Consider the following 25,165-nt stretch of genomic DNA (forward strand, 5'->3'; position numbering starts at 1 on the left):
GCAGTTTTCTGGTGCAGGTATACACCTCCCCTAGGATCCTCAAAGCATTTTTCCTGTGCGGGGAAGAATTCAGGGCTCCACTGAATATATCAGGTGTACTGAAAATTTCTGGGATAAGAATACTCCAGTGCAAAAGACATCTCAATGCAACAGAATCCAATACTTATGCAAGGGGATATTTTACCTCTCTTAGTATTTGAAAAAAAACAAACTATGCATTTACAAGGACCAAAAGAAACACATTAAAAAATTCAGACAAGTGCTCTAAGTTACCTATGTTTATTACAAAATTACACTTGGTGTTAGTTGCATACAACAGAATAGGCTGACAGTGTTAGACAGCTGCTCCTACATCAGGCAACAGCTGCAGTGCCTACTTGCACTAACCAGGCTACTCTATATCCCCTATAGTTAAGTTACCTGCAGTCACTACTGCAGCAAACTCATGAGACCGTGTTAGGAACCACAAGTGGGTAAGCCATGACAAGAGACATGGTTTTAGTGCTTCACAAGTTGTAGAGCAACTTATGTTGGAAAAATCCTCTAAGATCAAGGCCAACTGTTAACTGAGCACTGTCAATGTAATAGGTATAGCTTAACGCATTTTTAGTTAGGAACTAAAACCTGTACTTGGTACATTTCAATAATTAAGCCTTAATACATTTCTTGACTGCAGCTAGAGCCATCAACAGTAGCAGCAGCAACTCAGGACTAACAGCAGTCTGCATTCCTCTTTCATTGCAATACCTACAAATGGACTTTGAACTTGTTGATGACCCTACTTAGTACAGCTTTGGAACAACTTGAAAGCTTAACACTGTTTTCTTCTATCTTCAGTTACTGCTCTTTATCCATCAGTGTGCTGCTCTGTTCAGTGCCTGAACTGTGCTTGCTCTTAAGGGACCTTCCAATGTATCTCCAGTACTCTTTTCGGATGGTGTCTTTTTCTTTAGCCAGAATTTCACACAACTGTGAAAGAAAAATGAGAGACTGGAGTAGTAAACCAACTTACAGAATCCTTAATTATAAAATACATACAACATATATTTCAGACAGTGTTAAAAATATGTTCCTCTGCAACATTTGTTTTATTAATGGGATTTGTAACTGTTTAATGACATCAAACTGAGGACAACTCTAGTTGGTAGCCAACCAATCTGACACTGCACAAAAATCTCTCCAGGCCCGTTTCAGTTGTAGGAATTCCCTTTGACTCATTTCCATGCCTACCACTCAACATCCATGCCAGCCTAATGCACCCTGTAGTAGAGCACAGTATACTTCCTGAAAATCTTGAATATCTTTCAGTCATCCAACAAGCCGTAAACCACTTAATTCCAAACACTGAAAGATCATCCTGCTCTTGAATCTTCAGTACTCTTGATGGACTGACAGGAGATCTTTTATTTCTAGTTTTTTCCTCAGAAGACTGTTCCAAAAAGGTTCTCCATGCAAGTCAGTGACCTTCTCTCATGCTACATTAAGAGATGGTGCAGATAGTTCTACATGTTTGGTTTTTTTTTTTTTTTTAGTTTTCATCTGAATAAGCAGCACAGTGGAAGGCAATACTACTTACAGGACAAGCTGTGTAAATTTTACACGGTCTGAACACTATAAATGTTCTAGTAAATTCTCTTTTATTATGCAGATGACATTGCCTTACTCAGTGAAATGGAGTTAAGAAAATAAGAGTTTTGATGTCTAAATAGAGAAGTCAAAATCAGTGAAATAGTCTAAAGGGGACAACTGCACTTAATTTACAATCTGGTCCTGGAACACAACAATGGAAAAGTGCTGAGAAAGAACAATATTAGAACACAAAAACTCCAGGCGAAACTGCAGATCTAATTACATCATGGTCCAGTCAGTCCCACAGTGAATGGGAAGTGTTCTTGTAAAAACTACACTACAAACTGCACCAAGGAACAGCCAAGTATAAAGATCTGGGAGATACACAACATTGCCAGAAGTAATTTGTGCTCTGTAGGAAGTGGTGCCTGACATTTCTTACTGATACCCCAGTGCCTGCTGGCCATAAGCTAATTCTGTCAACTTTCTTAGAAAGAGCTTAGAAAGAGCTTCTTAGAAAGAGCCATAAGCTAATTCTGTCAACTTTCTCAGAAAGAGCTAAGAAGGGCCAAGGGAGCTAAACTGAGATTGTTTGGACATGGATATTCTGACAAAAATTCATTAACCTACAGAGAAGAATGTGAGTTAATGCTACAAAGTAAACATTGAAAACTCCTCAATTGTTCAAACATCATCTTTCTTTTGCAGGTAGTATTAAAGACCTTCCTTCACCACCACATGAAGAAAATTTAAGAGTAATTTTGTAACTGGCTAGTTATTATTTATATTTAAATTCATGAGATCCTTGTGATTGTCTGGATTTTGTGTTAAACTCTTCATAGACCTCTGACGATTAACAACTAACCTGTTCTATTCATTATAATCAATCTCATTTTGTCAAGCTATAAAACCAGACAGGAATAGGCAGCATCCCTAAGAAGAAAAACCAAGCTTTCAAAACATACCTCCAATGCCTTGTTCAGTGTTTCTTCCTTGTTATTGCACTGGTTTTCTAGCATATCTTCATATATATCCACAAGAAAGGCAATCAGATAGGGTGAACTGTGACTGGGCTGTAAATTCAACAGTTCCTCCAGCAGATTTGGATATTTAGAAAGACCACGATCCTGTAAAATCCTAGAAGAGAGGTTAATAGGCTTGACATATAACGATGGGAAATCTGGTGGGAATAATTGCATTTTTGTTATGATTCCTTTACTTGGAGATTAGGTTTGAAATCAGGCTGCAAATACAAGTAAGTCAGAAAGTAAGCAGCATGCAGCACTAGTATAGCCTCATGCTGTAGTAATCTGGTATAGTTTTTGTTCAACTGAACAGGAATTAGACTGAAAGCATTTTAGTTATTTCCTATCTATGCTTTTTAACACAGTAACATTACAGGTCAAGTTTTTAAAAGCATGAGAAGTACCTGTAGTCCTTTCACAAGAACTAAAGGGCCAGAAGCTTAGGGAGAAGTTACAGAGAAATTAGGTTAGAATATAATAATCCTTTGTGACAATATTTGCATGCCTGCTTAAGCAAACTACACTAGAACAAAAAGCAAGAAGTTATTTTCAATTAAGAAGTAGGCATAAGACACCTTCCACAGATTCTTTGCCTCATGTAGAAATACACCTCACCCTTTTAAGTAGTTCCAAGCACTCTCATTATGTGGCACTGCTGTGATCATCTCAAGAGTGTACCTACAAGAAAAAGGTAATAGGTCATGAATGCAGCTGATAAGAAAGCAGTTAGAAATTACCAGAAGCTTCCAAATGCATCTCTCTAGCCTATACTTCACTCTTTTTGCAGATCATCTCACCTGGGTAGATCAAAAATGGCTCACAATAAAATCACCAGGAGTCTCTAAGAGGCAGACACTATGTTTTAAGTGCTCAGTTTGCTGGACTTTATAAATAATGAATCGCTTCTCAAAATTATTAGCAAAAACACTGAATAAACAAAATAATATACTCTCCTTGTATGCTAAGGGAGTAACTTATATCTTGATGCTCAGAAATGGCAAGGGGCTGAAAATGGTCAGAGTAACTGAGCTCTGTTAATATGACTGCAAGTGGTATGTTCTGTACCTATTTGCAGAATTTTTCTCATCAGGCTGCACTCAAGCAAACCCACAGAAAGGCAGAGCTTGAGCTTTCAGCTCACACAGCCTTCTGCAGCATTTCTGTGAAAGCAGCAGTGAGGCAACTGCTGTAAAAGCAAAGCAACAAAAGGCACCTCCAATACAGCCACAAAGCCACATTTAATCTACACAAAGGAGATTTATCTTCTGGCTTTTCCCAGCATAACCAGGCATTCTGGTGATTTTCAGAGGCTGCAGATACAGGAGTATCTGATATATCAGGAGTACTAAAAAAAATACCCACAACTGTAACTCTTTTTAAACATTCTGCAGTCACTGTAACAAAGAACAAGTTTATAAACCAACCAGCAGTTCTATAATGACATCTGGGAAGTCTTAATCTTAGCCAGCCTGTTTCTTAAGATGGTATCTCATTATCTTGAGAAGATCAAGAGAGGGTGTCCAACCTTAACTCTAGAGATAAAAAGTTGAAGATATCCAAGTCTAAGTCATGGAAATGGTTCAGATTCACTGATCTACAGGAAAGTTGTAAAGTGGAAGAGAAGTAAAAGTTCTAGAAGGTTGCAAAGACAACCATGGAAGATGGTGAGGGCTGGGATCCTCTATGAATAATGTACCAAAGGATTCAGAGATTCAGTCTTCTGAAAAATAACTCTATAAAAAATTGCAGTACCTTAATTGCTTCTTCACTTTTGACAAATATCTTCTCATAACCATCAACCCTAATCAGCAGTCTGAGATGTGAAAACCGTATGAAGAGGCTTCTCTTCCCACCGTGGGTAGGAAAATATGTCTAGAAGCCCAGTTTGTCTTCAGTTTTAACATGCAACCTAGAAAGAGTGAGCACAAAACTCTTTCCTGGAAACTCACAGAGGCAGTTCTCTTTGTGCCAACCACATACTCCTGAAAGCTTTCTTTTTCCAGCTGCATCAAATTCCTCACAAAAGGCAACTCCTCTTCCTACAATCCATGTTGCTGTATTGGGTTTGCATGGCCTGTTTTTTGGTAGTGGGGGGTGGCTACAGGGGTGGCTTCTGTGAAAAGCTGCCAGAAGCTTCTTTCATGTCCATCAGACCCAGTCCCTGGTGGTTCCAAGGGACGTGCCACTGGCCAAGGCTAGGCCTATTAGAAATTATGGTAACGCCTCTGTGATAACATATTTAAGAGAAAAAACAAAGGTGGTTGCACAGATTTATTTGCTGCAGTGCCTTTTTCCAAACTTTCTAGGAATAGAATACTAATGAACAGCACAGCACTGCCACAGATCTTCTGCAGCTTGTCCGACTATAACTAGTCCATCATAAACCCCAAAGTTTTGTTTGCACAATAAACAGCAGGTCAGGAAAACAGATTCATGATAGTAGCTTGCCCAGGGTAAGCAGAGCTTGCTTCAGTCTGACACTCGATCTGCTAACCGTGTTAGTCCCAGAAGTGAATAAAAATCAGGAAACAAAGCCCACAGGGACTGTGAAACTATTCCTTTGCTTTCATATAATAGAGACTGTTTAATATGAGCCCGAATAGCATTACTAACCGGACTTCTCTGTCTAGGACTGCTGGGTCATCATAGCCAGTGGTGTTGAAAATGACAAAGTGCCGTTGGTTCCAAACAGAGTTGTTTCTCACATCTTCTCTCAAAAGCTGGTCCACATAGTCCAGTTCATTGTCCCATAATTTGAACTCCTACAGAAAGGGAAGGAAGAGAGAGTATCACAATCAAAAGTTTTTATTTTTTAAAATACATTCTTGTTCTTAAGTTGCCTGAACATCAGACAGAACCTTTTCTGAAGAAATCAACAGAAAGTAAAAAAAAAAAAAAAAAAAAAAAAAAAAAAAAAAAAAAGTACGGGTGAACTAGGAACATGCTACACTACTCAGTGGTACACAATGGTATTAGCTCATCATTAAATTCACACACACAACAGTAAGTAGACAACAATCCAATTCTTTGAACTCATTTCCTAAAAGGCAACTTTATAGCTAACCTCTGCCACACATTTTAAATGCAGGTTATTTAAAGAATCAAGAGTTCTGTGGATACAATACCTGAATAACCCATTGTCTGTGTTGCCAGGCATGGTAATTTTTGGCATCTTGGTTAAGAATGTCAGCTATGAACTCAAGCTCTCGGGATGGATCCTGCAGCCACTCAACCAGCACCCGTCTGTGATGCCTAATGACAAGAGGAACAAAGTCTAATTTTTTTTATGAGTTTGTGTTGTGTTTCTATATATTCTTGCTTATAGCAAGCGCATTACACATATTTATATTATAAAAAATTCTAACCACACATACACAATGGCCAATCATCTCATTTTAGACAAGTAATATTCACTTGAAACAACATAGTTTCACACTCATGGCCAAAGTCTTCAGCAGAGTAAAGTTTTCCAGAACTACATAATTTCTTTGGCAATAACAATGCTGCTCTTTTGCCTATTCCCATTAATTTTGGAAAAAACCCAACAATAGGCAGGCAAACTCCAAAACAATAAAAGAAAAAATACTAATTTCTGTGTGTCTTCTCAGTTGCCTGTTCACAAGTCTTTTTTTTTAACCTGTCAGACTTATTTTGGCAGTCTAAAAATTGAAATTAATAAGAAAACAACACCTGCTTAGCATGTCATAATCGCATGCTTAGAACAAATATCTGAAAGGAGCTTTGACATGATGCAACACCATTTAACTCCTCCACCACAACTGGATAATTTCCAAAACAAAGATTACCTGCAAAAACATTAAGAACAGAAAAGAAAACATGATTTTACCAGACTTGGTAGTTCTTTGGCTGATCTTCAATGATAGCTGTAATGTACTTAAGTTCCTCATGGAGATCCTTTCCCAAAGACTGCAGGAGGACTCTCCGGAAATGCCTGTAAAAAAGTCAAGCATTTCAACACTGCAAAAGGGGTTTCCTAAAATTCACAGAGAAGAACATGAAATCACCTTTGTTCACAGTTCTTGTAAATGATATTGAGCTAAAAACACTGCAAAAAGCTAAAACTACTGCAAAATCCTTAACCACATATCTAGTTCTGTTAAAGGGCATTCAATTATTGAAGAGCAGAGATCTAGAATACGACTGGTTGCAACAGTACATTATCTAAGATTGTAACAATCATGTTCAAGTTAACCTGTACCCATGGCAGTTTCTGTCACAGAAACTAAGACTTCTGTGCTTGAAACAAAGCAAACTTTCTGATTTTAAGGAAATTAGTGGAATGAAGATGTACAAGAGGTACTTGTCAGCTTGTGAGTAAAAGCTCTACTCTGAATATCAGAAATGCACTGTTTATTTATTATCTAACGTGACAGATGTTTTAAAATGCACAAAGTATTAGTAGTTTATTATTATTAACAAATACATAAATTATTTGCCATCATGTTTTTATGCCTCTTCTCGAAGTCAACTGAGGGCATCTTCAGCATTTTGCCATGGACATATTATCAGGGAAGTAATCTTATTTCAAACAGAAAAGTCCTTTTTGTGGCTAACCCTGGCCTTGACTGATAATATCCTTAGAGCCAAATGAATGAAAACCACTGATTTAAAATGAAGCATGGGAAATACTGAACAAAGGCTTTCTTTGGAAGCTCACTGGAAGGCTACTCTACTCCTCTGTGTAAATTCAACTAGGCATGCCCTAATTCAATGAACCAAACATTAAAGATTTAAAAGGTAGGCAGTTGAATGACCACAGAAATAATCCCAAGATTTACTACATACCATACTGTGTAGTTTGCAGCATTTAACTCAATGGCATCTGCTGTTAACTTGAAAGCTCTTTCACTTCTCTCATCCCGCTGCAGAACAGCCCGGAAGTAATCATAGACATCTCGGACTAGAAGAGAATAGCATTTTAGCCAATGGCCTGAATAGGGGGTAAGGTTAATAATCCTTTGAAATTGCTTCCTATTTTCTGTGCTCTAAATACACCTGTAAAACGAATCATACTTACTGATCTGAAAGCATTTTCCACCGAGACCTGTGCAGGATATTAGCACACCACAAAGCTGCACGAGTATCTTAGAAACACACCATCAGAACAGCCAAAACAATCATAAAAGGTCTGTGCTGCTTACTCACACTACTTCACCAGCTACAAGAACTTCTTGTTTTGCTTCCATCTGCGGCCTGGAAATGCCTTATGACATGAACCACACTGTCTCCTGTATTACCTCTTAAGCCACAAGATTTTAAAGGAGAACCTTGGCTATTAACATCTCAGGTGAAGATTCAGCTTCAGAGATGCTTGGTGAAAACACCACACACAAGCACCGTAACACAATTAATCAATTTCTTCGCAGTATCACTCTAGAAAATGTTGTCCAAAACATGAAGTCTTGTTTCGTCAATGGTTAAGGGCAGAATATATTTAAGACTTACATTTTTCACTGTAGATGATCTGAACAACAGGATTTGGCCCATCATTTTGAGGAACAGGTTCAATATCAGCCCATTCCTTCCTGTCCCTGTAAATACAAGTTTTTGTGTTTTCAATGCGTCCAAAAAGCACAAAATGCTACTCAAACCTTGACACGCATGAACCTGTGTCCAGTAACACATCCTTGCTCTGAACAGTCCCTTCTATTTTAGCAACATTATTGTCTGTAACACAGACCAGCATATAAATATGTAAAGGTGTCCCCAGCATAAGAAGGACGTGGAAGTGTTGGAGCAGAGCAGGGCCACGATGTTGAAAAGAGGACTGGACCGCCCTTACAAAGACAAACTGAAAAAGTTGGGGCTGTCCAGCCTAGAGAAGGCCATGTTAAGACCTCAGAACAGCCTTCCAGTTCTAAAAGGGGGCCTACAGGGAAGCTGGAGAAGGATTTTCTGTCAGAAAATGTCATGATGGGACAAGCAGTAATGGGTACAAACTGAGAGAGGGGAAATTTAGGTTAGACATTGGGAAGAAATTCTTTGACTGTAATGGTGACGAGACACCGGACCAGGTTGCCCAGAGAAGCTGTGTATACACCAGCTCTGGCACTGTTCAAAGCTATGCTGGATGAGGCCTTAAGCAAGCCGATATAGCGAAAGGTGTCCCTGCCCCTCCCAGAAGCTCCCGTCTCCTCCGGCCCCAGCTCGCCACTCCACGCCCCCTACCCCGTGCCGTGCCGCGACGCGAGGGTCCGGTCCGACACGGCTCCGCGGGATCGCGCCGCTGCAGCCGTACCTGTACAGTACGTAGCCGGCATCTTCCCCGTCTTCCTCCTCCTCCAGCAGCTGCCCGAAGCCGCCCTCCGGCTCGCTGCTGTCGCCCTCCACGTCACCCTCCGGCTGCAGCTCCGCCGTCGCTGTCACCGCCGCCGCCGCCGCCGCCGCCGCCCTCCCGTCCGCCGCCATCACTCCGCCGCCGCTTCCGGGACCCGGCGGCACCACAAAGGCGAGGGCGGGGCGGGGGAGCGGCTCGACAGCGCCGCCCTTGGCTCGGAGGCCGCAGCCGCGGGCCGGGAAGGTGCCTGCCTGCCTTCCCTCCGCCGGGGAAGCGCCCGCCGAGTTTCCTCACGGAGAGGTCACACAGGGGAGGGAAAACAACGCCTGGCGCTGGCATCTTAGTTTCAGACGGTCTGAGAGGACGAGGCACAGGAATTTGGCCACTGCAGAAAGGTGAAACTGGAGAAGGTTTTGAAACAGCCGCCTTTAACGGGTGGGAGAAATTGGAGAAGGCAGCAGACCCAGCGGGAACTGGGGGTGTTTTAGCGTGGAGAAAAGGAGGCTCAGGGGTGACCTCATCACTCTTCAACTACCTGAAAGGAGGCTTGGGAATCGGCCTCTTCTCACAGGCAACCAGTGACGGGACACAGTCTCCAACTGCACCAGGAGAGGTTCAGGGTGGACATCAGGTGGAATTCCTTCCCAGAAAAGGTGATTAGACATTGAAGTAGACTACCCAGGGCAGACTGGGCCATGTTCTAGCTGACAAGATGGATCATCTCAGAGGTCTTTTCCAACCTAAATGATTCTGTGATCCCCTGATGTGCTGTTGGTCAGCTAGGACAGTCATTAGAGAGAGCAGCTGATGCAGTTTGTAATCTGGGGCATTTTGAGATGCATTAGCATGGAGAGAATTAAAGAAAGGCGGAGCATGTGCAGTAGCAAGGGCTGTGCATACATCTGCATCTGTACTGTATTCTCAGGGAGGTGGGAAATCATTCCATATGTGGTGGAAATGGTTAAAGTCTTTAATTCTGAACTGCTCAAGTTGAAAGGGCTGTTGTGTTTTTTATATGTTTTGCAGTGATTTATGGAAAGAAGAACAGTGCCACAGTGACAATGAGGGAATATAAATGCACAGCTGAAAATTGAGACACGAGATCCAGGACAAGGAAGAATCAGGCCCACAGGTGGTTCTTGTGTCAATGAGCAGCTTTGTCTCCCTTGGGAATTCACTTGAACTCTGTGCTTTTCTTGTCTCCCTGCCTTTTCTTCTGCCCTATTTTATTCTGAGGACTTCATTTGTTCCTGCCAGGATGTTTGTACAATGACTCTTTGGAGTGCATAGTGTGGTTGCTGCTTCTGGTTGTTGCAGTAATATAGACTATACTAATGTAATGGAGGATAAAAACCAGGGAAATCTACTGAAAGGCTACTTTGAAAAACAGGACTATGAATACAACAGAAAGAGAATGGGCATATCTAGAGACAGAAAGGATACCCAGCAGGACTTAAGAGAAAGAAAAATGTTCTAAACTGCAGAATAATAAAAAAGAGAGGAAGAACAAAGACAGGCATAAAAAGAAACAAAGTGTATTAAAAACAGATCAGAGGAAATGTGTACATATGAATGAGAGAAACCTCAAATGCAGTAAATCCTGCTGTAAGAGACGAAGCAGAAAGAAAAGCTGTCGTTCCTGACCCATGGAAAGACAAGTTGCGTTGCAAGTTTGTTAGATACCAATAGCTCTCCATGGACAGGGGACACCACAAAATGCAGATCTTTAAGAAATCTGGTTCATTAGCTCTGCTATTTGAGCAACAGTTGTGGTTTTTTGGTCCTTTTCATCCAGAATTCCTACGTGATTATTTGGCCCTGCCATTGCTCATGCTGGTATCATCTTTACCAGCTATTTAACATGGATTACAGACAAACCAGATCTCGCAATAAGAGCTTATTTCCTCAGAGTGGCATAACAGGACAAGAAACAAAAGTGGCTCTCTGATGAGAGCCACTGGATTGAGCTGGTCCCAGAACAGCTTGTGTATGGCATGGGACGGACAGCAGATCATACAGTTATCCCTCTGGTCTGCCTTCAGGACTCACTTCTGTATTTTCAGTCTGAAAGTCTGGGTTATTGTATCTATGGACTGCTTCAAAAGGTTTGAGGGACAGTAACTGAGAAAAATTAAGCCTGTTGAAGTAAGATGAAGCATTTTACAATTAAGTTTTGTCCTCATGAGAGCAATTTAGGAGTCTGCCAGCTGAGGAAATGTAAAAGCCAGGAATATAACTAAGTTGAAAATTACAGACTAGATTGAAATGTGGTGGGATGACAGAAAGTCCTTCCATAAAACATACCAGGTCCCTGATCCATTTCCAACCACTCAATTTGATTTACTGAACTACACACTCATTGTGCCATGCTAACCTGAGTCCTCACAGACTCTAGGTACTCTGAATAAGGCCTGCAAAAGCAGGATTCTGCTTTCACATGAATCTGCTTTGCAAAATAATACTTGGAGATTCTTGCTGCATCCCTCATGACTAAAAGTGAGTACAGATCCTTCATGTTCCATGTCGAGTATCTCTAAACAATTCAAGATAATATCAGCTTCAAAGATAATATTAAAACCCAGCCTGAAAGCTTCTACTTAAAAATATTACTCCAACAGCTAAAACTTTTGGGAGGAAGCAAGAAATAGAACAAGAGCTGGGATTAATCACTAAACAAATACTGGAGTATAAGTAAATCTGTATGTCCCTGCATTGTACTGTCAGTTGCTAGTTTTCATCTTAGGAGAAGACTGGTAGTTCAGAGAGAAATTGGAGCTCTCTGGTGCAGTATGTGCAATAAGAGGTACGTGTTGCTCCGAAGGGGCTACTGGCAAGGGAGTGGAAAGGGAGCAGAGCCAGTGTGGCAAGGGTCATGGACACTGCTGCAGAGGGCTGTATTCAGGTTGCCTGCTGGGTGCCCTTCTGATCCTCTCAGGAAGGCTGCTGGCATTACACACTCGGAGTAAGGAGATGAGCTGTTGTCTATAACATTTCTACAGTTTTTATCAGTCATGCATTTCAGTTGAGGCGCAGATGTCCTCTCTGCCTCCTCTGGAATTCTTCCTTCCTCTACTCCCTCAGGTAATCAGCCCCTTGCAACCACCCCTGCCTGCCATGTCTGCGTTAGAAACAGCAGATACTTCACTTTCAAGTGTCTCTGTATAAATATAAGTACCTATGGAGAAGCGTATAGGTATCAGGTATTTCTGTGTTAATACCAATGTGTATTGTGTGTATGCGATATACGAATTACATATACAAGAATGGGTGGTTCCTAAGTCTGTATCTGGAGGGTAAGTGCCGAGCTGACCTTGCAGAACTAGGCTTTTGGAGTAAACATCTACAAAGAGTAAGAGGTGCACAAAATGCTTCCCAGCTTCAGGAAGCCCCGAGCGAGCAGACAGGACCGGTCCCTGGTCGGTACACACGGCCCGGCAGGGTTGCCTCGGCAAGGCTGGAAGCAAGGCACGGTCTCAGCTGCGGGACGCCTGCTGCAGCTCCGCGCCAGAGGGACGAGGGATGCGTTCCCTCGGCGAGCGCGGGCCGGCTCTCCCAGCTCCTCGGGGCTTCCCAGCTGCCGTGACGCATTTCTCTTTCTGACTGCCCGCTGGCCTCATGCAGTCAGTGTAAAGTCTCCGTCAGGACAGCACCAGCACTGTTGTAAATAAAACCCCACAAAACCGCAAAGCGCGTTATTATGCCAACAGCTATAGGAATAATCAGTGTCAGAGGCGGATTTATTTTGGGAATTGGGTGAGGTCTTGCAGTGAGGGTTTGCAGAAGTGCAGTCAGGTGGGGTGGAAGCGATGGCGCTCTTATGGCGATTACTCCTCCGCGTTCCGTGTGCAGGCCCCGGGGACCCCGGGCAGAGCCGACCCCTTCCCCCGCCCCGCGGCTGGGCGGAGGGAGGCGCGCATCCGCACCGCCCCCGCCCCGCGCCCCCCAGCGCTCCAAGTGGGTGCGCTAGCTGAAAGTTAAGAAAAAGCAGCAAAACACCCCAAACCCCCTCAGACCCGGCCAGAGGGGGACGGCGGCGGTGACGCGGGAGCGAGTTTCGCGGGGTGAGTACGGCGCCGGGCGTCTGGCCGGGGGATGCCTGACCCACGGCGGGAGCAGGGCCGGGGCTGCGGGATGCGCAGAGCCTCGGGAAGGGAAGGGGCAGCGCTCCAGGGAGCCGGAAAAACCCTGGCTGGGATGCTGAGCCCATAGAATTTGCGGCGACACCGAGCTGGAAGGAGTGGCGGCGGGGAGAGCTGGCAGGAAGTTTGGAAGGATTTGCAGGGAGCTGCTGCTCCCGCTGGGCAGCCTGAAGTGGTGATTTATCCTCCTTCCCTCAAGTCCTCAGGGCCTCCGCTCAGCCTGACAGAGGTGGGAAAGCGTTGCAAGGTCATCCTTGCCAGTGGAGCTGGGACGGGACAGAGCCTTGCGTGGCCCAGTCCAAGTACGCACCGCAGTGCTGGGCAGAAGTATTGCATGTTGGGCACCGCAGATGCAAAAATGAAGCCATGGCTCAGTGATACCTTGGGTTAATAGGTGGAGTACACCCATGCTGTTGTCAGTTCCCCCTCTAGAACCTAAAAATGTGACAATTACTACAAGAGTCGTCTCTTTTACCAGGGCAGGGGTTAGGGTAGTATTCAGTGGATCATCAGAATCTTGTTTTTTGCCATGCACTGGCCTGGTAAGAAGATATATGCTGTTAAAAATACTGTCCAGCTCCAGGTGTGCCAACACAGCAGCGGGCAGAATTCATCCCCTTCCCCTCATGGTGCCCCTTTTTGGCTGTACTGCAGGAGGCACAGAAGGTGCAGAGGCTTTATAGAAAATCCTGCCTAATCTGAGAATTGCATACTGGCAGCCATGCACTTTCACACCCACACAGACCTTCAAAAGCAGCTGGCCTGTGCAGAGCAGAATTGCACAGCAGGGTTTCATGTCAGCTTTTGCTAAAGAAGCCTTTCTGATGTTTGAGGGAAAGGGATGAACTGATGTGTCAGTGGAAGCAGAAAAAGAATATTTTTTTCCTCTAGCTGTCAGCGCCACTGTGATAGAACTACAGTAGGAAGTAGGTTTGGGACCCATCCCCCTTTGTGAGGGCTTTCGAACTTTGTGATTGAGATTAAGATGGGGGAAAAGCTGGCAGGAAAACCAGCATAAATTTCATTGTCATAGCTCAGAGTTTTCAGAACACCCACAATTTCAAACTTTACATCTCTGTGTGGAGTGCTACAGTCCTATCTTTCTGCCGTCCTTCCTTTTTATTTTTCAAGACCTGGCTGGACTTTTACAACTTCTCTTGTTGCCAGGAGTTAAGATTTTTGTACAGAAACATCCATCATACAAGAAAACAGTTCTCTGAAAGCTAAAAAAAGCATTGGGGAAGTTATTTGAAGAGAAACAGACCAACACAAGTGCAGATTACTCAGAAAGGATAACTTGTTGAATTTAACTGGGTTTAAGTGTGGACAGAGTTGTGTGTATATCATGTGGTTACTTTCTCTTTGCATTGGACATAGAGCATATTTAATGAGCGTTCTTTATGTTTGTGAAGAGAAGTCCCAGAAGACTGAAATATAGTAAATATATTAAAGTCCAAGGCCAGGTAGTTGGGTGCCTTTTCCAGGAGCATTTTCAGAGATTGCCCAGTGAAGGAAAATCTTTCATTGCTTCCCTGTTTGTGAGTCTGCTGAAAAGCAGCATAGCTTGACATCGGAAACTCATGAAAGCAGTGGCCCTCACGCTGTACTGAGCCAGTGCCATCAGCATTCCTTACACTGACTACAAGGATGAGAGAATGTCCAGGATGACTACATGGGGAGTAGGTGCCTGGGGCTTTGTGAGCAAGAGTGCTGTATTGTGCAGGCTGCTTTCTGGATACCTGGCTGAAAATGTGGCTCTGGCACCTACAGAAGTCTATGGGTGGACATGGAACTAACCACTGAGCTTTGAAGGAGCTGTCTGTGTTGATGATCTACTCTTTTTCAGCAGCAGTCACCATGAAGAGCAATAAGGATAAAGTGGAAAAACCCAGCAGCAAAGAGTGAAGACTTTGGATGAGCAACCTTCTTAATGCCTAGATGTAACTGCTCTGGCAGGCCTGGTAGTGCAGCATGATTGGGATGAGGAGGAAGATACTTTGGGCATCTTGCTTCTGCTTTGCAGCTGCCTTATTCCTTGTGCTGACACTCCAGGTACAAGGGCAAGGGGGTGGGGTATGTAGAGATTGCTGTCAAAGCAGGACACAATTCTGTCAGATGAGAGAGGCGACAGACATTTTCCATACTAGTCTGTGCTTCACCAGGAGCCGCAGCCACTCTGTTAGCAGTGTTGGCCTCGTGGTGATAGCTGACTCTGACATAACCCAGAAAATACCTTTCCTGTATATATTCTTAGCTCCTGGAGGAGTTTCTCAGCAATGTTGCGACACCGTGCCATGTTCTGTTGCCTCTCTCCAGCATTGCCTCCTCTTTTCACGTTTGAACTTGTTAGGCTGGATGACAAGGCTGGACACATAATATTAAAAAAAAACTTAATGGGTTTTTTAACAGCTAATTTTCAGAAGAAACCTGGCTACTGAAGGGCTGTTTTCTGCCCTATGCATTCTCCAGGGAGAAAGCAGAAGTTGTGTTGTTAAGTCACATGTGATGTGGTCATATATCAGTACAGAAACGTATTTCCTGCCTTCTCCTTAACAATTTCAAATTAAAGCTTTTGCTGTTCTGACATCAGATGACCTGATGTCTGCAATCAGTGAAATGCATCCAATTTGATTGACAGAAACTTAACATACTGACTTAGTGCTTGATACTTAAATTCTGGTTTGCAAGCAGATGTCCTGGCTAATGACATTGATGTGTCGTGCTGTGTATGTTTATTTCCCTGAAGGTTATCACCGAACTCGGCAATTCAGAGAATAAAATATCAGTAATCTCCAGTTTACACAGCAGCCCATTAAAGCCTGGTGAGAGACATTCTTTTCAGTTTAAGAAGCAAGAACTTCACAGCAGCTTTAAGACAGAGTCTGATGTAAATCACTATCCTGTCCTGCTCTGGTGGTCTCCCTTGACTGGAGAGACAGGGAGATTCAGTCAGTGTGGAGAGGATGTTTGCTTCTTTACTATAAACAAGACGTACCAGCACAATCAGATGACAAGAGCATTTCTGTTCTATGGTAAGAATCTATTTATTTTTAAAGAATTAGCTTTTCCTCCCGCTTAGTTCTTTCCCCATAGAGATTAAATATTCTAGGTGGCAATGACTTAGAACAGGGAATTTATACAGCTCATTGGATTAAACTTTGCCTGCTGCTGAATACCATTATGAGTGCTCTGTAAAAGTACTCTAAAAAGTGACCATGCACATCTGTGATATGACTGATGCCTTGTCTCATACTGCTTTCCAATCACATCTACTCCCTGTTCATGGAAGAAAAGACAATTTCATGTCATTGCCAAGGCATTTAAAGACAGTCTGAGACCAAGCCAACTTTTTCCAGTCTTCTGGCTTGTCACTCCTAGCAGAGGTTCTGCAAGGCCTTTGTTGCACTTGTGCAAGTCTTTTGTATAAAAATAATTGCACTCTCTGGTAACAGTGCAACTCCCCTGTCTCATGTGCCAAGAAATTGCTAGCAGACTCTAAATGGAATGTTGTGAAAGAAACCTATTGATTCCATACAGGGAGCAGCAGCTAGTGCAACCTTCTGAGCTGCTCTGGCTCTGCCAGGGACTTCCATTACATACACTGTAAAGTGAGTCTACAGAGCATGAAAGATGGATCATTTAAAAGTAGCCCTTACTTCATCAACTTTGTTCTTTCCCCTCCCATACAGTTGTTTTTTTTTGAAAGAAAACTTGAGTTTTAGGTAGAAAAAGAAATTAAATTGCTTTTCTGTGACTGGTATGTTCAGATATTTTGTCTGGAAACAAAATAAATCAGGATATTGAATCTCATTTGCTCAATCTGAATACAGGTGAACTAGAAATATAGGAAAGAAGGGCCTTAAGCTTGGTAGTTAGCAGTGAAACAAAAACTTATCATCACTAATCTTTTTAGATCTCCAAGTAGGTCAGCTTTGTCAGATAATATGGTGATTAAGCATGAAAGCAAAGGAATAACAGCAAAGGAATAGAAGCTGACCTAATTAAAGACAAAGAAAGCTGGATTGCATCACAGGAAAGCTGTAAAGTCTGGTGATTTTGGTCTCTGGTAGTAGTTTCATTTGTCTTTTTCAGTATTAGAGGGATTGTTACTTTGTTACTCTTCATTTTTAGCAGGCTTCTGGACATAGGTTATGCTCACATTTGTAAGAGACAATTTATACTGGGCATAAGACTCTGTAGTTTTTTTTTCTTTTTTTTTCTTTTTATAGTGATAATGGCTATGAACTTTGTAAAGACAAGTGTCAAAATATGAAAATTTTGAATATCTCAATTTCCATGCTAAGGCTGGATCAGAGCACAGTTTTCATCTTCCAAAGAAAATGCAGTAATTTCCCGAGTACTTGGTCAGTAAGCTAGTCAAGAGAAGAATGATCCAAAGATTAAGAAAAGTATGGTGCAAAAATACAGGGAGTAGATGTTTCCCAGCACAACTGCTTTGTTAGGATCACCAACTTTTCTGCAGCTTGTCCCAGCTCACTGTCCTGGCCTGGGGAGCCCCTCAGTGAAGGTGATAACTTTGTCAAGTGTTGCCGTCTTGTGTTTTAAAAAGAAATGTGGCATCCCCTTGCTAGACTTTGTCTCTGCTTTTGGAAGAGATTCTCAACTCCACCTTTTCAGTGTCACATAATTCACAGAGTGTAGTAATTAGCATGAGCTGACAATGTGACTGAGTCAGCATGAGCTGGATCTGTCAGAGCCTCAGGGGTGTTGTTCCTAAGAGAAGGGTGTCCAGCTGTTCTGTACTGGAGCACTGAGTCCTTGGAATATGACTTCTGAATGAAAGATGTCTTCTAAAATGCATAACTTCTTCTAGCATCATATTTCTTTCTCTTCTGCATATCTAAGATTTCCAAATTAATAGTTAGGAAGTGAAATTGCTCATAATTCTAATCTTGTTGTGCTTTTTTTAATTCCATCATATGCTTCCTTATTTCCTTCATCTGATGGGATAGGGGCCATGCTGATGTTATCTTCCTTTTGATCCTTTTTGTCTTTTTGGGCCTAAGTGTTTTATTAAATTCAGTCATTCTGATGTGCTCTGATCTGTACTGTGTCTAGTTTTGGGCCCTGTATTTCAAGAAAGGCATTGAGGTGCTGGAGCATGCCCCAGAGAAGGACATCAGAGCTGGGGAAGGGTCTGGAGAGGATGTCCAACAAGGATGGCTGAGGGAGCTGGGGTTGTTCAGCCTGGAGAAAAGGAGATGCAGGGGTGAGCTTATCACTCGCTACAACTGCCTCACAAGAGGCTGTAGCCAGGTGAGGGTTGGCCTCTTCTCCCAGGCAACAGTGACAGGATGAGAGGACACGGCCTCAAGCTGAACTAAGGGAACGTTCAGGTTGGACATCAGGAGAAATTTTTCCATGGAAAGTGTTGATAAACAGTGGAATGGATTGCCCAGGGTGATAGTGGAGTCACCATCCCTGGGGTTGTTCAAGAAACAGCTGGTCATGGCATTAAGTACCACAATCTAGTTGACAATATGGTGATTGGTCAAAGGTTGGACTTGATAATCTTGGAGGTCTTTTCCAACCTAAATGATCCTGAGATTCTGTGATTTTTAAAGTGCATTTTTCTTTGAGTTTCTCTTTGCCTGACTTAACTGTCTCCTAGTTTGGTAAGTTTTATGTGTTGCCTTTTTGTCTTTCTCCCATTCTTGCCTGTGTTTTCACCCCCTTTTCCCTGCAATAGTACCTGAAAGAGGGAGCACCTGTCTAAGAGACTGAGCTGCAGTCCTCTGATTTCAATCCACAGCATTTCATTGTTGTAGGTACGCACTGTTACTTCTCTTGGCATGACCTAGAACTAAGTGTTTTCAAAGCCAGACAGACTGTATGAATTTCTCCATGAGAATTTGATTAACTTGCAGTTTTCATCACCTTCTTCTGTCACAAAATAACACATCAAAAACAAGATAACACATAAAAACCAGAAGCAAATAGCATTTTTCATTGAGTGGCATAGCCTTTCATCCTTTTAGTGCTGAGGACTTAGGACCTGAGTAGAAGACAGAAGGTCGATGTTTAGTGGCCTCAAAAAACCCCATTTGATGCTCTTGAAGGATCTTGTTCTATAGATTTTTATTTTACTGGTAGCTAATTTCTATCTCTGCTGCAGTAATGAAATCTCGTATTAGTTTTGGAGCCATTTTGGCAGGCTCATACAGCTGCAAGGACCACTGGGCATTTTTTAAAATCTTCTTTATATCTTAGTTTTTAGATCAGTATTCTGCATAAGACTTCTGCTAGCACCACCTTCTTTTTGCCATCAGTGGTTTGAGGCTGGGGGAAAATGGAGAGTGAAAAGTTACAAGTGTGAGTGAGATGGTGTTATGACCCACCTCTGAGGGATGGTAACTGAGGTTCCTGTTACTAGATCCCTTGTGTGAATTAGAGTGAAACAACTCTGAATGACTGGTGTGTATGTATCAGCCAGATTTATTTCAAAACAATTAAATTACAGTGCAAAGGAGGTATGTGGCTCTTCTGATTCTTTCCTATAAAAGTATAAAAATCTCATGAAGAAAATATGTAAGGAAAAGAAAGAGAAAAAGAGGAGGAAGGGATAAAAGAAAGGAAGTAGATAGTGAAGAGGAAAAAGACCACCTCTGATGAATCCAGTGATGATTCTTGATTGCGATTTTGATGTCCATGACAGGAGTGATGGTTGCAGTCTTCATTCATTGAGGGTAGGGGCCTGCAAAACAAAGAGTGTGCTGGGTTATATACATTTAAATTGGCATGGGAGCACTTAGATCTCTTCCCAGGGTGGGAATTTTTTGTGTCTGATGCAACAGTACAGGCCATGTGCAGTCTTCTGATGGAGAGTTCCTGACAAGAGTTGGGGAGCTGTGTGGCTGTTTGTGGTCTATAGCCCCCTGTAGAGATATGGCCACTGTTTGACCCTGCTTCTTGTGACTGTGCATCTCTGTCTAATGGTGAAAGAGGGAAGCAGGCATGGAGAAAGCATTACCCTGCCTCCACAGAATCTGCTGCTTACTGGCTATTCTCCTTAGTTGGTTTGAACACAACTTGTTTAAGACTTTATATTCCCAATTGTCCTAGATGCAATCATCCATGGAATTTATTACACAGAGGTTACATTGTCACAGAAGTTTATCTGAAGATAAGAATTTGTGATATTTTCTAAACCAGCTCTTCAGTGTTACTTCAGTTTTTGAACCTCTCTTGCTTGACAATATTAGCCAGAAGTTTTGTGTGTTCAGTGCCTTTACTAAAGTAGAAAACAGATACAGTTCTAGGACAGTGAGGAAGTACCTTGACAGAAATGGGGCAAGTTTGCATTTAATCTGCAGTAAGGCTGGTTGTAAGAGTATAGTGCAGAAGTAATGAAGGGAGGGCAAGTGTTGCATTAATGAGCTGGTACTTTCAACTTAGTTTTGCACAGACCAGCCTTTGAGAAAAGTCATCTAGGTTTGTCCTAAGGCTTTGACCACAGTTTTCCCAATTTCTGCATTTGACTGGTTTTAGAGTTTAGACATTGTCCTTCTTCTACTATTGGCATTACTTTGAGTTGCTGTCTTCTGCCAGAAGCTACTTCTTTATGTATATGATACATATACATAAGATATGATACCTCTTAATTTTCTCTTTGAAAAGTTAATAGTTTGGCTTCTTAAATCTCTACAGTACAATGTCTTTTTAAAACTTAAGTAATTTTTTTTCTCCTTAATCCTGTCCAGGACTTCAGCATCCATTAGTTTAGTTTCAGCATCCATTTATTACTAGAACCAAACTGAGTTTTGCAGTAACCATTTTCCTCACATCGCAGAGGAAATACTATCTGTTCCCCTATTTGGAGAACCAGGGGATTATGAAACATCTTACTAGTCTCATTTCAGTGCATTAAAATATGGAATTCCTAGTGATCCTTTGAAATGAGAGGCCATTAAACTAATATGACATGAAAGGAAACCACTTCTAATATTAACTATTGATCCCACTTCTCTAGATTCTTCTGCTATGAAATTCAGTTTTATCTGTCATTATGCTCTTGTGACTTTGCAAATATTGCATTCTTTGAAATAACTGCCTTATAGTGTCAGAAATGTGATGGTTGTAGCGCTGATACTAAATTAAAACCAGACTTCTGTATCATTGTAGTTAGTATCACATGACAAATAAGAGCAGGATGAACACTGTTTGCTTTTGTCTAGGTACTGACTTCAGTATAGACAGTTTACCTCTCCCTCGTAAAGAATATCATGACTGGGCCCTTTTTCATGAAGAGTCACCGAAAAACAACTACAAACTCTTCCATGAAGCAACCATCACCTTATTCAACCACACTGCAACATTTAGCCGCCACTCTCACCTGCCACTGACCACTCAGTATCTTGAGGGTGTAGAGGTCCTGAAGTCATTGAGGTTCATGATCCCACTGCAGATGAAAAACAACCTGAGGAAGAGGCTTGCACCGCTGGTGTACGTGCAGTCTGACTGCAACCCCCCTTCCGACCGGGACAGCTATGTGCGTGAGCTGATGTGCCACATTGAAGTAGACTCTTACGGGGAATGCTTGCATAATAGAGACCTTCCTCAGCATCTCAGAAATCCAGCTGCCATGGATGATGGAAACTTTTTAAAAATACTGGCACAGTACAAGTTCATTCTTGCTTTTGAAAATGCTATCTGTGAAGATTACATCACTGAAAAGCTTTGGCGGCCACTGAAGTTGGGAGTGGTGCCAGTGTACTTTGGGTCTCCCAGCATTGTAGACTGGCTTCCTAGTAACAAAAGTGCAATCCTGGTATCCAGTTTTTCACACCCTCGGGATCTGGCTCGCTATATCAAAACACTGGATACAAATGATGAAGAATATGAGTCCTATCTACAATGGAAACTGAAAGGGGACATTTCTAACCCAAGACTGCTTAGAGCAATGAAGGAACGCAAGTGGGGAGTGCAAGATATCACCCAGGACCATTACATTGACACCTTTGAGTGCATGGTTTGTAACAGAGTGTGGGAAAACATCAGACGGAAAGAAAAGGTATGTGTGAATTTGTGTTTGTGTCTCAGAGAGGCTTTAAAATGGCACTAAGGTCAGGTTTGTCCCACGAAGTTTGGTTACCAGATTTCCGGCTAGCTGATGGCCATGGTATTCCAGTGCCATTGGGTGCTGCATCCTCATGTTAACAGGTGTTGAGAACATGTGTTCCTCACAGTGCTGCAGTGCAGTGTGTGAGCACATGACGTTGACCACTGAGCTGGTGGTCATTGTCAGCTAAAGGCTTGAGTTGTTCAGGGAGGAGATTTTCTTCATGTTGCAGAAAGTAGCCAAACACGTTGACATTCTTCAGATGACCTGGAACATCTGGAAGGAGGTTGCCCAGAAAGGTTGTGGGATCTCTGTCCTTGAAGGTGTTTTAAGGCTAAACTCAAGTTTGCCCTAGGCAATTATATATGATTACACCTGTTTGGAAGAGGGAACTGAACTAGGGGTCCCTGTCTTCTGATGTGTCTTAAGCACTCTATGACTGTTGGGCTTTATATATATGTGGGTACATTTACATGCCATTGTCTGTGGCCACATTTGGTGACTAAACACTGAAACAATTTCTAAGCCAGGTCATGTGTTTCTGAGGAGCCGTATTATAGCTGATCCCTGTCTGAGCAATGCATTAAATGGTCAGCCAGTAGAAAGGAGATGGAGAAAACTTTTGAAGTTCTTAAGGTGAGCTGAAGTGATGAGAATTACAAACTGGCAAGCATTATAGTTAACCAGACTTTGCTGTTTGAGACCAGTGCAAATCTGGGCATATATCCTCTCTTTGAGTTAGGAATGCAGCCATGGAAAGGTAAAGAATATTTAGATACAGATATTCCTTCCCTGTGCTTTTGTGGCTCTCTAGTCAATAAAATTATGAAGACCAGTTTACTCTCCTGGCCAGATTCATGGCTTGGTTTTTTTTTTCCCATTAGAAAAATAATCTCAGTAAGTATGTGCATATTTAAGATGAAAACAGAATATAATGATGAAAATATAACTCCTTGTCTTGTAATTTCTTTTTGTGTGGGCTGGTGCTGCTCATTTGCAGCCAAACTTTATCTGAGACTCAGAAGCATGACTCGTCAGCATGACTGGTCTTGTCCCGCACACTTAGGGAAGGCCTTCCACAGGGACATGAGTAGAGCCTGCAGCGGGAAGAAAAGTGTAACTGACATGATTTGACAGATTACTAATGGCATAGCACTTTTCTTCTGTGTTTGCCTGGGTCTCTGAATAACCCCTTTTATTTATCTTCATTGCCAGAGATGGCTGCCCCAGAGGTGGGAGGCTCAGGTTAATCATCTCAGCTGCCCCAAACCAGAGGCATTCTGGTTCTCATCGTCAAACCCTGGCTGGATTTCTCTCCAAAAGATATGGATACCAAGCTTCGAGCAATCCAAGAAAGAAGCCTGGGCACTGAGGCACCTGCTGGAAAGGAACAAGAATTTTACAGCTGAAGAATTTTGGATGCTTGTATTCAAAGAATAATCACAACAGACCTGTAAAACAGAGTGAGCTCCTCAGAGGAGTTCTGTGGAATTTTCTTTTGCAGGTGACTGTCGGAACCCAGAATGTCCCTTGGACACTCTTGGATGTTCCGGGCCCACGTCAAAAGCATTTGAGACCCTGGAATGCAGCCACAGACTCCTGTGGCTTTGAACCTGATCCATGGAACAATTTACCAACTTTGCAAGAAGAACAAGAAATCACAAAAGTTTAGATATTATAGTAGAAATAGTCACAAAGTGAAAGGAAGAAATTTTGAGTGCTGTACAGGTGGGTTTTAGGCCTTGTACAGAGGGGTCTGAGTTTTGTACATGGGGGTCAGAAGTTCTAAGATGGAGGGACTTGGGTGTGCCCTGTCCTCTTTCCTTCTTCATCCTAACCTCCATGTTCTTGGTGATGTTGGCACTCACAGATTGATTTAGAGTAGAAAGTCACTGTTCAACATAGGTGATAGGCATTGGGGAAAAACTGTAAACATCTAATATGTAATGTATGATATAAAAGAGGGCACAAGCCCCCTGGGTGTCAGAGTGTGCCTTTGCCTGACTGCTGAACGGACCACAGCAGCTCAGGGAGAAATCTTTTAGATAACATACAATAAACTACCTTGAGACCGGACGACTGAAGACTACTGAGTCTTTCTTTGGAGACACAGGGTGGAGGAGAGACTTTTCCACCTTTCCAGGCCACCCCAACCAGGGGGTGAGGCCCGACAACACAACAACAGACCCCACAGGTGACTTTATCATTTTGGATTAGTAGTCATGGGAAGTAGATCCGTGAGACTGAATTTAGTATGGTCAGTGCTCAAGGGGCACTGAGAAATGCTAAACAGTCAAATCATTCTGCCAGGTAATATATGCACATATATATGCATATATTTATATTTAGAAAGATTTATATTAATTGTCATTTGTTCAAATGTTTGAACATTAAGGTTCTGATTGTCAGGATTCTCAAAGCCCAGATTTAAGCACACAGCTAATTACCCTGAAGCAGATGGCTCTCCCTCCATCTTTAGATACATACCTGCTTAGTCTCAAGTCCCTTTTTTCTGCAGTCCAGGACCCTCCTTTGCTCTGTTGGTAGCCACAAGGTGCAGAGCAGCTGACACCATTGCACAGGTACAGCTTCTCTGCTGCTTTGGAGGTAGACTAAAAGCTTGGGACTGTGTCCCTGGCTAGCTGTTTATTATCAAATTTCCTGGCATCAGCAGTTTTAAGCAGGGACTTGGCGGGTTTTGTGTCCTGACACTGAGTGCCAATATAATGTACATTAGTGGTTGGCACGAGGAAGCACCATCTGTTAGTGTCCGGGGACAGATTGAATGAAAACATGCTGGCTCAGATTTACCCACCATCTTTTGCTAAAAATAAGCAGAGCAATGAGTATCTCTACTCCCCAGAAATAGGGTTGGCTTCGATCTGACTTATATTCTTGCCTTTCTGATGATGTATTTGTATTCTGATGGTAGGATTTGTATCATGTATAAACATGAAGTTATATTATTAAAAGGGCAGGGATAGTACAGAGTCCATTGGTGCTGAAGTCTTCAGTAGGCCCAAGGAGAAATAGACACCCTTCCTCTTTCTACACA

The 25,165-nt window shown here is 42.5% G+C and overlaps 2 protein-coding genes across 5 annotated transcripts; one reads left to right on the forward strand and one right to left on the reverse strand.

Moving 5' to 3' along the window:
• Window positions 1–263: 263 nt before the first annotated feature.
• Window positions 264–9,063, reverse strand: FNTA (farnesyltransferase, CAAX box, subunit alpha). Its single transcript, XM_068177170.1, has 9 exons — window positions 8,854–9,063; window positions 8,061–8,146; window positions 7,401–7,515; window positions 6,442–6,546; window positions 5,720–5,846; window positions 5,208–5,356; window positions 3,210–3,272; window positions 2,535–2,706; window positions 264–969 (listed from the first exon to the last, which is right to left on the reverse strand). Exons 1-9 carry the CDS (start codon window positions 9,021–9,023, stop codon window positions 838–840), a joined length of 1,119 nt encoding a protein of 372 aa, XP_068033271.1. The 5' UTR covers window positions 9,024–9,063; the 3' UTR covers window positions 264–837.
• A 3,653-nt stretch (window positions 9,064–12,716) lies between these two features.
• Window positions 12,717–23,573, forward strand: FUT10 (fucosyltransferase 10). Of its 4 annotated transcripts, none has more exons than XM_068177538.1 (6): window positions 12,773–12,953; window positions 14,516–14,710; window positions 14,878–15,083; window positions 15,778–16,063; window positions 21,227–22,062; window positions 23,326–23,573. In XM_068177538.1, the coding sequence occupies exons 3-6, from the start codon at window positions 15,003–15,005 to the stop codon at window positions 23,548–23,550; spliced, it is 1,428 nt and encodes a 475-aa protein (XP_068033639.1). In that variant the 5' UTR covers window positions 12,773–12,953; window positions 14,516–14,710; window positions 14,878–15,002; the 3' UTR covers window positions 23,551–23,573. The 4 variants fall into 4 exon arrangements, with proteins under 4 accessions (XP_068033638.1, XP_068033639.1, XP_068033641.1 ...); XM_068177540.1 differs by having other exon boundaries at window positions 14,881–15,083; XM_068177537.1 differs by lacking the exon at window positions 14,516–14,710 and having other exon boundaries at window positions 12,717–12,953; window positions 14,881–15,083.
• The last annotated feature ends 1,592 nt before the right edge of the window (window positions 23,574–25,165 follow it).

The sequence above is a fragment of the Anomalospiza imberbis genome, chromosome Z, assembly GCF_031753505.1.
Source record: "Anomalospiza imberbis isolate Cuckoo-Finch-1a 21T00152 chromosome Z, ASM3175350v1, whole genome shotgun sequence".
NCBI lineage: Eukaryota > Metazoa > Chordata > Aves > Passeriformes > Viduidae > Anomalospiza > Anomalospiza imberbis.